The 13443-nt window shown below is 36.2% G+C and overlaps 1 protein-coding gene across 2 annotated transcripts in view; it reads right to left on the reverse strand.

The window, feature by feature from the left end:
• The window catches only part of LOC122813586 (pancreatic alpha-amylase-like), an 883322-nt gene that overhangs the window by 99433 nt on the left and 770446 nt on the right, over positions 1 to 13443 (reverse strand). For both annotated transcript variants that reach the window (XM_044085993.1, XM_044085992.1), the window contains exon 9: positions 3805 to 3930. In XM_044085993.1, coding sequence (XP_043941928.1) covers positions 3805 to 3930 — 126 coding nt within the window. The remainder of the gene's footprint in view (positions 1 to 3804; positions 3931 to 13443) is intronic.

Here is a 13443-nt window from a genome sequence, read left to right on the forward strand (position 1 = left end):
TTGTCTATGTCACAAGCTGGGGCTGGGGGCGGGATAATTTGCCTAATCTGACAATATTATGCATTTATAATTTGTTAACTGGGGAAATGAACTGGTACACTGACCCTTTTTAATTGTAACCCAGGTAAAAAGTAGAGGCATACTGTAATACCTTATTTTTTTATAGAGAAGAAGATAAAAGTAATACATACTAGTGTATAGTATTTTCAAACAATGGTCAGACATAGTATTTATAAAATTTACAATATGCACATATAGAAGAGATGTTCAATTAAAATATAGTATGTTTACTATTTAATTTAAGCCGATGTTTGTCTCAAACACATTTTATTGAATTTTTTTTCTATAAAGACCAACGCAAAGTAATATATTACAAAGAAACAGACAATATACAAAATATACACTATGTACACAACTCTTGTCACAGAATAACTTAAACAATACAAAGAAATATAAAATTCTCTCAGGTAATTTATTAGTAAGAATTGGTTTGTTATTCTCAGAAAAAAATATGAGAATATAAGAGCATAATGATAAACATGATTGGTAGTGAGAAGTAAATGCTCTAGTAGAATACTTAAAATTAGATTCAATGCTTGAAATGTACAGATGTTTCAGAAGATTGAGGAGGAAGAATTTTTGACAATTTTTAGTGTTTGGTGATTAGTTCAGTAAGTTCAGACCAAAAAAATGTAAGACCATTTTTAGCATATTACAACTATATAATACAAGTGTAAGTTTTTCTTGCAGCGCTTGGTTGTCAGAGGATGACTTTACAATTACTCCACGTTTAGTCATCTGCAAACTTGGATAGCAAGAGTTCTTAGTTTGTCATCTGAAATGTAAATGCCATTAGGGGTACCATCATGGAACCCCGCAGGACTACGGTACACTACTACTGGCAACCTTCAAAATCTCTCATGAGGAAACTTCTACCTGACCTGTGCTGGTTCTATCCTTTAACCAGTTTTCTATCTATATTCATACACATAGATCAATTTCTAATTCACTGACCTTACTAACTATGCAAGCATGACGCATGGTATCAAAGGACATGGCTAGGTCAACGTATACCATTTGGACAGCATGACCATTGAAACAACTTGTGTTAAGCTTTCAAATAAATTAATCTGATTCATTATAGAGGATCTACCCTTGATAATGCCAAACTGCTGTGGGTCATACCTAATGAGATTTTTAATTAATCAGGCCATTTACAACATGCTTCATAATAAGACTTGCCAGGCTAACAGAACTACAATTACTTGGATCAGTGAAAAGGCCACACTTGTAGTGTGGCATCAGTACTGCTGGCTGCTAAAGCTCAAGGACAAAGCCAATCACTAAACTTAGGTTAAACTTAACTTAGGTAAACATAAGTTAGATAAATGTGCCAGGGCTTGTTTAGTACGGTTTGCCATCAGATTCCACGGAGGAAGTATTTTTAGTCTTGGAGAGCACCTTTAGTGTATGATCTTAGCTTATGATGTCGGGGTCTGACAGCTTCAGATATTAGAACCTTTGATAGTCATTTCTGGGGTGAAGCTGGAAATGTCTGCAGGGTCAGAGTAGGGGGTGCTGTTAGAGAAAAATGCATCTCTCATGATTACTCTACACAAAATGGATATTAAGTTACACTTTCTTCACAAATATGTTTGATGAATTATTTAATATTTGTTCATGTTAAAAATGACATGTAGTACAGATGCACAGTTATTCAAACCACAATTACTTATTGTAGCTCTGAGTGTTTCACAACTGCATTCTAATATCAAGCTGCAACTGTATTAACAGATGACTGAATGTAAAGAATGTGCTGAAGGGGTTAAAAGATCTTACAAAGACTGGTTTCTGAAAGCAAGAAAGAATACACCTGTAAGCTCTGACCTTCCCAGGTTGGGATGGATAGTTAGAAGGAATGTTGGGGAGTTAGAATGTACTGGTACTAAAATGTACAAGGTCAGGAAACAAGACTAATTAACAAGCCAGGTGGCCTGTGTTTTTCCAAAACATTATTGGTACTAAAAAAGCATGATTGTTCACGTGCAGCATTAAGCGAGAAGCACGAGGGTCTGTAGAAATCCTATTTGACCACGTCAGTATTCTGCATGCATGATCCTGACAAGAAATTAAATAAAGAGTGTGTATTTTTGCTGGTGAGACTGGCTTTAAATTGTGTAGATAGTCTCCTAGCACTGACATATGTGGATTTAAATAAAAAAAGTTTTGCACATCCTAAAGAGTTATTCTTGACTTAAGACTGAAAGGTAATTAATTTTATTTATGTATATTTTAAATTGGATTTTAACAGTGCCATTTTGAATAAGTGCAGAGCAGTGCTGGGTGTTATTTCTTAGTTTCTGAATTTAACTAAAGAAAGATCTGTACTTGTCCTTGACTTCAGATGCTAACCTAAGTTCATGAGCTGCCTCGGTAGTCCTACTTTTTTCCAAATTTTAGTCAATTTCCTGATATTACCATTGATTTGAGGATCTTTTGCTCTACTTTATACTCTTTCATTAGTTTTTTTTTCTTTTATTGGAGAGTTTATTTATACTAATAGACCACCAGTGTGGTTTACTTTTAAACTTGACTTATACTTAGATTTGGTAGGTACTGTCTGTTCTCTACATTTATCTAAGTGAGCAAAAAATTCCCTTGTGAAGTGACTTACAGTGGTAATATCTTGGGTCATCCTGGAATAAGTGAATTTGGAAATGTGCCTTATCTACTCACCCTACTCACTTGTGTTAACCCTAACACTAGTCCTAACCCTGCTGCTGACCCTGATCTTACATATTACATTACTAAAAACTATTTCCTTAGCAGTACCACAACCAATATAACACCTGATCTCAGTTTTATAGTTGTGGTTTACTGATAAATTGTTGTTTAGAGGGAGGGAAATATTCAGTGTTTTGTGATTCGGTATAGAGGGAGAGAAATATTCAGTGTTTTGTGATTCGGTATTCTTGGTAGTGAGTGTTCTGTGCATTTAGTCTTTTGATTTTTTTTTTTTTGTTTCCTACATTTTGAGGTTCACTGTTTCATGTTTTCTGCATTTCAAGATACAAGATCTTCCTGCTCCACCATCTGTATTTCTGTATTCATTGGAAATGAAGCGTGCAGTGAACGTTACTTGATTATTTCTTTTTTTTTTCATTTTCAGCTTGAGCTACAGGATATAAGCAGTTCTTTCTGCACAACGTTCCGCACAGGAAGTATTTTAGAGTGAATCACATTATATGTTCTACACTTCCTATTGCTATATGTCAGATGGCTAAGGATATAGTTTTGGTTCTATGTGACTTTTCTTGAACTTTGATGTTATCTTTTATTTCTTTTTTGCATACAATGAAATGTGTTTCTGCCTTATTTCCACCTTTGGCCTGGGTTATTGCTGAAAACAGTCTTTACACCAGTCTACTTGCCCAATTAACAAATGAATAACTGAACTAGTATCAGAAGTAAGTTAGTATTGTAAAGTGAGTAGTTTACTTCTTTGTAGTATTTTCTACTGCAGGAGCTAAAGTTAGATACCAGATTTAAGTACATCCTCCCAGTAGCACACTGTACACTTTCTCCTGCAGGAACTACCTTCATGTATCCAGGTTGAACACACACTAACAAATACACAATTTGCATACCAAATGGCCAGACTTATATTAATGATGAAGAAGAATTCTGGTTGCACAGTCAAGCACATTATACAGCCAGCACAAAACATTGATCAAATGTACATAAAATGTTTTACTGTCTTTAAATTAAAAGTACTAGGACACTTCACAAAAAAAGTACACTTACCAGTCATCATTGTTAAAGATAATGAACCCTTTGTTTCCACGGCTAAAAGCAATTTGGTTGCTGCCATTGTCCCACCAGTTAGTGAATGGTTCACCATCAACCACATTACGAAATGTTACCATATTTCTGTAACAGAAAGAAAAATCCTAAGTGTTTTTCTGCATTTCTGTTTTACCTTATAAATTCTATTTAATGATTTTTACATGCTAGCATAGGGCTATTGTCACCATTTTCAACAAATGTACTAGCCATGGGAATGAAAACCATTATCAGTATTTGTCACACTGCATACTGGGAATGCACCTGTGTGTGTGCTTGCAGTTTCTAGTGCATCAGATGTGATTTCTCTTAGCCAGTATGAACAGTAGGAATCTAACAATGAGGAAATTACATTAAAAATTGTGTGTGGGTGGTGGGGGGGTAAATAACATAATTTGTTTACTGTGATTTGCATGACAAGCAGGTTAAATGTACTGAATTGTGCCCTTCTGTCTAGAAGACTGGGGAGGTATTTGTACTGACTAGAGAAAAGTTTAGCACCACACTATCAAAATGGTGTCCACTTTATTGGGAAAGATCCTTTACTTTCCTTCTGTTTAGTTTTTGGAATTCCAGGATGGAGATGAACTGCAGTGAGCAGCAGAGGACTACTTGTTATAGGATCCTCAGAAACCTGAATAATTTACAGGGCTGAAACTTAATAAAGAAGCTGGCAACTTACAGGTGAAGACTTCACTTGTGACATCTGAAATGATGCAGAATAAAGAAACTGTTATTGAGACTAGGCATGTATTAAACACACCTCGACAAAATGCACCACCATTACAACTGTTCAGGGACTTGTTGCCAAACTTCAACTCCACACATTTTTATACCTGTTTAAATCTTAACAAACTGCAGTGTTTACATCATTAGCAGCAAAATGTTACCTGAAATCAGAAAATTGTTATAACTAGAGTAAAGACAGAATAATTTAGTACTCCAAACTTTGTGCTCCAGAAAACAGTCATTGAACTATACACTCTGTTAAGAACTGCACTGCCACAGTTTATGTTGCCCTTCATGTTAAGACACAAAGGAGGTACTCCTTATAAATATATGCATATATATATATATATATATATACACACATATATATATATATATATATATATATATATATATATATATATATGTGTGTGTGTGTGTGTGTGCGTGTGTGTGTGTACTTCATTCCACATGGGGGGTGTGGGGGAAAAGCCCCCCCCCCCACATAGTTTAGTTATATATTGTCTTGTGCAAAGAGTTATTCATTGGACTTGTAAGTATCCATATCTATGATTTAAACATTTAAAATAGGTGGGGGGCTGTGCCCCCCACCCCCTTACTTTATATACTAACTCCAGGATTGCACTACAGTGGTGAAAAGTCCTTACATAACTTTCAACGAAATGAGTTTCAGTCAAATGAGTTTTCAGTGAAATGAGCTTTCAGTGAATTGTGCGCAGGCAACTGAGTTTCAGTGAAATGAAGTAGACTCATATACATAAATATAAAGTTTAACAGTTGTTAAATAAATGATGTTTGCTATAAATGTGGAAACTCAGTAAAGTATGTCTTAGAAGGCTGCATACCTTTCAAACTCTTACTCCAAGAATAAGGGAAACATCCAAAAATAATGGGGACATAAAGGCCCTAAAATAGGACAGATTTTAAAGATTGTTAGAAAGTTGTTAGATTAACAAGTTTTGCATTACCATACATTTCTTGAAGTATATGAAGATAAAATCTCAAATATCTATCATTATTTTGTTACTGTAATCTTCAATGACTTGCCAAAAAATTGCAAATTTTATGAGGAACACACCAGAAACAAGATTTGGTAATTCAATGGGAAAATCTGGACAGTTGAAAAGTATGAAAAGCTGCAAAGTAACAGTAATAATAATCTACACTGTCTGCTTGGCAATTATACACTCTACAGGTATGTCTGCTTGGAGATTATACACTCTATGGGTATGTCTGCTTGGAGATTATACACTCTATGGGTATGTCTGCTTGGCGATTATACACTGTATGCGTTATCTCTGCTGCTCACCATTTGTTTACAAATTCTTTCTTTCACACACGACAAGCAACAGTTGAATAAGACATGCATGGTTTCAGGAATACTGCAGTGGAGATTCATGATCTTCACTCACTCAAGTCATTTAGTAAAGAGACCTTAGATACAACATTTCAAAAGAAAAATGTTGAAGACAGGCCTGCAAACAGTGGTTTTGCACAGAATCTTTACCCTTCAAAACACTTAGCACAGACATTAGATAATTCTTTTGCTACCAATATTAATACTGAATCATTACATCTCTGCTAATGATTATGATCACTTTTTTTGTACTACATTTTAACTGACATAACTAAATCCTTTCCAACAATGTACTCCCTCACCAACAAAAAACAACAAACGTCATCCCCAGATGTGAACATTCTACCTTCTTATGCAGCAACCTTTCACTTCTCTGAAATTCCAGAACACAGATCAAGTCCCTACTTCTCAAACTTAGCAATTCTGAATCTAAGTCCAATAATCTTCATCCCACGTTCCTTGCAGCTGAAAAAAAATCACTAAACCCCTCAATCATACCTTTAACCTCTCTCACCTCAGCCACTGTCCCACTACCATTCCAAACACGCAGTTATAATCCCAATACCTAAAGTCACTTCTTCTAATGGTTTGAAGTATTACAGTCCTATTTCTACCCTGTGCCCTATTGCCAAAATATTTTTAAAACGTTTATAGAAGTACCTGCTTAAGCATGTTAACAGTTATGAAAACATTGCTTTTGCAATGCCGACATACCTTTACTGTCCTGCTAATGGCCACTGATACCACTCACTGCATCTTGAATGACAGACTTATTACTGCAGGTCTCTTTGATGACATGACAAGGGCTTTTGAAACAGTTAACCATACCCTTCTTCTCAACCATCTTAAAAGATTCAACTTTGGATATAACACTATCTGTTGGTTTCACAGAAATCCAAATGATGTGCCTTCCAAGTCCACAGCTATGATTCATCCTATCTGCTTGTACACTTAATACAGGTGTACCACAAAGGTCTGTGATAGGTCCTCTTCTCTTCTCTCTCTCTCTCTCTCTCTTTGTTAATGATCTCCCCTTAGAATTAACACATTTGAAATTAATAATGTATTTAGATGATATACTGCAATCCAGTACTAGCCAGTCTGACCTATAAACCAAGTTACTGGACAATGTCACTCATTTATGCACCTGGTCCACTGCTAACAAACTACTAATTAACCCCCCCCCCCAAAAAATTATTTTTTTTTGCCTCAGCCAAGACATTTGCCCATTATTCCCTCCTACTATCTTAACTGAGCTTAACAGAAATATAATACCTAATGCCACTGAACAGAAGAACCTAGAACTAATACCCTATCCTTTACCATGCAAAGATTTGTGACTAATAAAGTCCTTGTTCAATTAAAATTATGTTATAAGATTAGTCACCTCCTTTTACTTGCTGCCCTCAGGGACACTGCTAAAAGTATTTTAATACCCAAACATGGATATGGCCTTCCTTTTCTTGTTATGTATTCAACCTACAGTACTCACACAACACAGACTGCTGAGAATAAAATCTGCAGATTCATTCTATTAGCAGACCACCAGATACACCATTGTAATCTGTTAAAAAATTCCAAATGGCTTTCAGTGCCTCATAGGACTACTTTTTTTCTAAGTACTCTAATTTACAAGGTGCTAAACTTGGTCATTGCCCCCCTTTAACAGAGAAACTTCCTTTACAAGACAACCCTTATGTACTCAGAAGTATACAAGACAACAGTTTCACTCTCGTACACCCTCCATTTAAAACTGCTGTAAGTGAGAGAGCCTTCTCTAGACTGGGACTTTTTACCTGGAACCATCTACAGACATCAAAAATCTAGAAATCATTACAAGCTTCAAAGATGCACTTAAAGACCATCTCTTTAGTGAATCAACCAGGAACCGCTATCACGACAACAGGTAACTTATTCTATATCATGAATACTAGAATACATTTAATAAACTTTTCTCAGCCTCTTAATGTGGTATCTTATACTTGTATACAGGAGTTTATATATTAGATGTATGCTTGCACTTTATTTTATGTGCCTGTAATTTGTATATATATATATATATATATATATATATATATATATATCTATATATATATTTTTTTTTTCACTGCATTCTGTCTAGATCTTTTAATGTTACTCTGTCTGCATTCAATCTTACTAAGTTCTGAATTTCACTATGTACTCATTTTGTATGTCATATTGATGACTGAAAGACTGCAAATGTATTTTCTGCTTTTTGAGCTCAGGTCATGGATTAAAAGGTTCAATAGACCAGCCTACTTAGCCAGTGAACAAATAGTAAATAAATAAATAAGGCCATAGGTAGGTCTGCCTCCGATGTGTCATATTTCTCAAACTATGTGAGAGCTTGGGCAGCTGCTAGAAGAGCCAGTAAAACATGTGGTAAGAAGAGAATAGGACTACCCTTCAATAACCAGCAGCTCAAAATCTATCTTACCAACAATGTTGTGGTAACATTCAATATATCACCAATCAGTACAACTAATAATACAAAACAGTACGAAGTGCCACATGCAAACCATATAAAATATGAAGCAAGCTTCTTTGGTAAAAGGTGTCTGTAGAACAGATAATGTGTGTGTAACTTTAAGAAGCATTTCCAGATGTAGGCACGTGCATATAAATAATGAGCACGTGCAGGCAGCAGTGCCACTTTGAGAGAACAGCCAGAGTGTTAACATGTATGATTGTAGTAGTCAGTCTGTTTATAAATTTATTTAAGTTACTAAGCCTCATTTCTGATGTAATTTTGTGTAATAAAGCTGCTTGAACTGAATCCACAACTGTTCATTTGTTTTATCCTGACCGGATGAGCAACAGTGTCCCTCCCACTAATCCACAATGAAGGCATTTTTGTACCAGTAACTTTATTTATTTAATACCAAGTACAAGGCTGCTGTTTTCAGAAACCAGTGAGACATCTTCTTTGAACCTCCCATCACTAGGACAAAATGGGAAAATAGATAAGAGTTGTAATCGTTCTGTATTTTTTTGCATGCTAGTTTAAAATTTCTCTCACATTGGAGAATCATAGCAAAGGTCACAGAGGCAACCAAGCTGCAGGTCTTCTAGTCTAACACCTACAATTATTCTTCCACTGGGCCTGCTAACTTTTAACTTCAAACTGAACAGTTATAAAAAGGATCTCAGCATCAAAATCACCACTTTCCAATTTTGACTCTATTCATCTATATAATTTTCCAGTTCTTCCCTGCTATCTTTAGCATCTCTAATTCTCCCACCTTACCACATTAAAGCATAGTTATGTGAGCATACTGTCTTTTATTTCCACCTTACATGTGTGCATGCTACCTCCCACAAATGAAATGAGTATAACCAGGATTCTCCCATTTCTGTCTTCACGGTTATTGCCCTAGTCTCCCACCATTCTAAGCTCAGCTGCTGTACTGTCCTTGGTCTTGGGCATAAGGTACTTCTAAAGGTGGTCTCCATCTAGAAACTCTTTGTTATTTAACAAACAGGGCTGACAAGTATTATTTTCAGTAACTTTTAGTAAAAAGCCTCTCTCTCTGAGCTGAGCATTTCAGCATGATTGTTTAGGGAATGTTGTACCTAAAAATTAAATAGTTAAATGGCCAATGCTTTGATCAAAGGATGTCTATACGTAGGAAAACATTAATTTTGAAAGAATGTCATCTAACCAAGGTTTTGAAATGAAGTTTCTCCAACTTGTCAGTTCTCTGTAGACACTCTCCATGACATTCAGATCTATATTAAAAGATGCACTTGGATCAATAATTTAGTTTGGAGCCCAAGATAGAACAGGAATGTGGTAACATAGTGAAATTGTTATTAATTCATTTTCAATAAGAAATGAACCAGAAAATCATTATTACTTGAATATGCAATTATAGCTACCTGGGTAGAGATGTAACATAGGCAAAGCTGTCAGTGAAGGCTTTATAGAGAACATTAGTGTTGACCTCTAATTTGTAAGATGTTGTTACTTCTGGTAACACAACAGTATAGATGCTGCAGATATACAAAATAATTCTAATGGAGATAGAACATAGGTATTAACTGGTTACAAAGTACATGAATCAAAGTAAAGTTTTCTAATTGCTGCTCTGAAGGGAATTTGTAGAAATTGATTTTTTGCCATTTTCATTGAAAAGGGATGTATGCCATGGAGGTTTCTAGTACTTCAAGAATATTATTACTTATAAGGCTGTTGGGAAGGGTGAGAATTTGAAAGGGAAAGAACAATTTCAATTATTTCAGATATAAGTCTATTCTCTTGAGTACAGCATATAACTAGAATGGAATGGAGAAATAATGTGTTGGGCAATCTAACTATGATGCAGTGTCAGTGTCACAACTAGTTGCACACCACCAAGTAGACTGATTAATGCCATTGCAGTGCAGCATAGTGTGGGTGCTGCATTCTTGAGTGTGTTGTTGTTCACATGAGATATTAAACCAAAGTCCCATCTGCTTGAATTGGTGGTAGCTCAGGTGGATATAAAAGATCCTACAGCACCTATCATAAAGAGTAGAGGATGATCACTAATGGCCTGGTCAAATTTCCCATAATAGTATAAATATCACCTCAGGTCTCCCCTGAAAAGAGGCCGCAAGCCTAGTGAAACTAACCTTAATTAATTAAATCCTTTAGTTAACATGGAAATGAGAACTCTAACCCCAGAATTTACTAATGAAACAGGGCAGTAGTGCTCAGTTACATTTGGGGCCTGAGTTAGATCTGGAGCTAAAGATATGTTTTTGACAAATTAGGGAATATGTTTTATAAATCAAATAGCTTAAAATGAATTAAGTAAAACATGAAACAAATAAGTAAAAAATGAAACAAAGAGATTGTGCTTGGAAAACCTGGACTAAAACTAAACAACCACCTTTTCTTCAAAAATACAGGCAACTGAGGAACCTTGCAAAAAAACATACAACTAATGACAAAAAGTTATACTATAGCTCTGCTCAGCTTAACAACAAATCCAATCCTCGAAAATTTTGGCCAACTCTCAACAACATCCTTATCCTGGAAAGCCCTCTAATCCCTCCCCATACCCTAACTCTTCCTCTCAGGAAACAGCTACCCTCCTGAATAAACACTTTATCTCTTCCATCCAAAATCTGGTAACCTCTAAGCCAAACTCTACTTCGACACCCACCCCTCCAGGTCCCACTAACACAACTTTGTTTTCTTTTGAGCCAGTTCCCATTACTTACATCAAATCTCTACTACTCAAGCTAAAACCTTGCTCTCCTTCCACTGAGGATCTATCTCCTACATTCCTCAAACTTGCTGCTAACTCAGTTGCCTATTCTATATCTATACTAATTAATCAATCTATTCCGGAATCAACTGCCCCGACCCTTTGAAAATCTTTCTTTACTATCCCTCTTCATAAAGGTGGAAACTCCACTGACCCCTCAAACTACCGACCCATTGCCATTCTTTCCCCCCTCTCCAAGATATTAGAAAAATGTATTCACTCACAGCTTCTCAATCACCTCTTCACACACCACTTACTTATCCGTACCCAACATGGATTTCGTCCTCACCACAGCACCACCACTGCCCTCCTCTCCTTCACTCATATCATTGCAGAGGCCCTAGACAACAATAAACTCATTTCCTAAAAACAACGACCACGGATCCAACACCAAAAGTTTATTGCACACAAGTCCCTAGCGCCTCGGCCTTCGCCTTCCAGGAGAATAACATCAGTTAACTTTCAAACATTTTTATACACTAATCAATAAAATAATCAAATTATTCAATTAACAATTATACAATTAATCATAAAAAGACTTTCCAATTACACTCCAAATTCATGCCTCTAGGTGCCATAGTATCATACTTCAATATAAAAACTGTCTCTTTATGTAACAACTTACATTTAATTTTTTCTTCATTTTCATTCATAATTAAACTTTCTAAAACTGTAGCTAACAGACCTTTAGGGTCACTATTATGAAACTCTTTAAAATGTGTAGCAATAGGACTTTCTATTTTTTTATGTTTTATATCTCTTAAATGTTCCTGCAGCCGTATTTTAAAAGCCCGTTTACTTTCCCCAACATAAAACATATTACAAGGGCATTTCAATGCATACACAATTCTTTCAGTATTACATGAAAATTGTCCCATAGGGTAAAATTTCTTACCATTACCATTCTTGGAAGGCGAAGGCCGAGGTGCTAGGGACTTGTGTGCAATAAACTTTTGGTGTTGGATCCGTGGTCGTTGTTTTTGGAAATATTTTGCTTCCTTTGCTGGTAGTTCTTTAATAAACTCATTTCCTGTCTCTTCCTAGATCTCTCCAAAGCCTTTGATACTGTCTCTCATCCTCTACTACTATCCAAACTCGCAAATCTCCACCTATCCCCCTCTGCACTTGCCTGGTTTAATAGTTACCTATCTGGCAGGAAACAATCTGTCAAATGGCTCTCATCCTCCTCACCTTTCTTTCCCATCTCCACTGGTGTTCCCCAAGGCTCCATCTTGGGACCCCTTTTGTTTAACATCTTCACCAATGATCTTTACACCTCATGCAAAGAATCCTCCCTTATTCAGTATGCCGATGACTCCACACTTATATCCATATCAAATAATATTCCTGAACTACATTTCCTGACCCAACAGGGCCTACTATCCACTGAACAATGGCTCTCTCACAACCTATTGATCCTAAATCCCAAAAAGACCAAACTCCTACTTTTCCTTCCCCGTTCTCTTTCTCATCACAAAACCTCATTTTTTATTACATCTTCTCAAAATACAACTATCTAACCTGACACCCACACAAATATCCTAGGGGTCATTATCTATGATGAACTAAAGTTTAACCTACACATACTCCAATGTATAAAAAAAACAAACCAGAAACTAGATCTGCTATATCGGAAGAAAAAATTCCTAACCTCTGAATCTAGACTTACCCTGGGCCAGGCACTCCTCCTCCCCTCCCTCTTATATGCCGCCCCAGTTCTTACCAATATCCAGGCCTCCACTCTAAACAAACTCCAACAGACTTACCGTAAAATAGCCAGATTCATTACTAACTCCCCATACCACTCACACCACTGCATTTCTTTAAACTCTCTTAAATGGCTTGAACTTCCCCAATTTCTGCTATCTTATCAATTTCATATGCTACACTATTCTTTATAAACCCTCCTTCTGTCCATCTCTATCTTCTTTAGTCTCTATCTACATCCCTTCCTGGACCCTCCATACATCTAATCAACAATTACTTGATATCTACCACCCAAAAAGGTCAGTAGGCAAACTACTCTCCAAACACTCCCTTGCCCATGCTTGGAACAAACTTCCCCTTGACTTACGTTCAATCTCCCACATCTCACACTTTAAAAATGAACTAAAAGCTTAATTTCTCAATTCCAGAACCTGCCCTTGCCATGACTCTACCAAGTCTTCATTCCCTTTATGTACCCTCAAAAGGACAATTAGTACCTCATTATACCTCTCTCTCTCCAATGTGTCTACT

This window comes from Protopterus annectens, chromosome 10.part0 (genome assembly GCF_019279795.1).
Source record: "Protopterus annectens isolate FY-2018-M chromosome 10.part0, PAN1.0, whole genome shotgun sequence".
Lineage (NCBI taxonomy): Eukaryota > Metazoa > Chordata > Ceratodontiformes > Protopteridae > Protopterus > Protopterus annectens.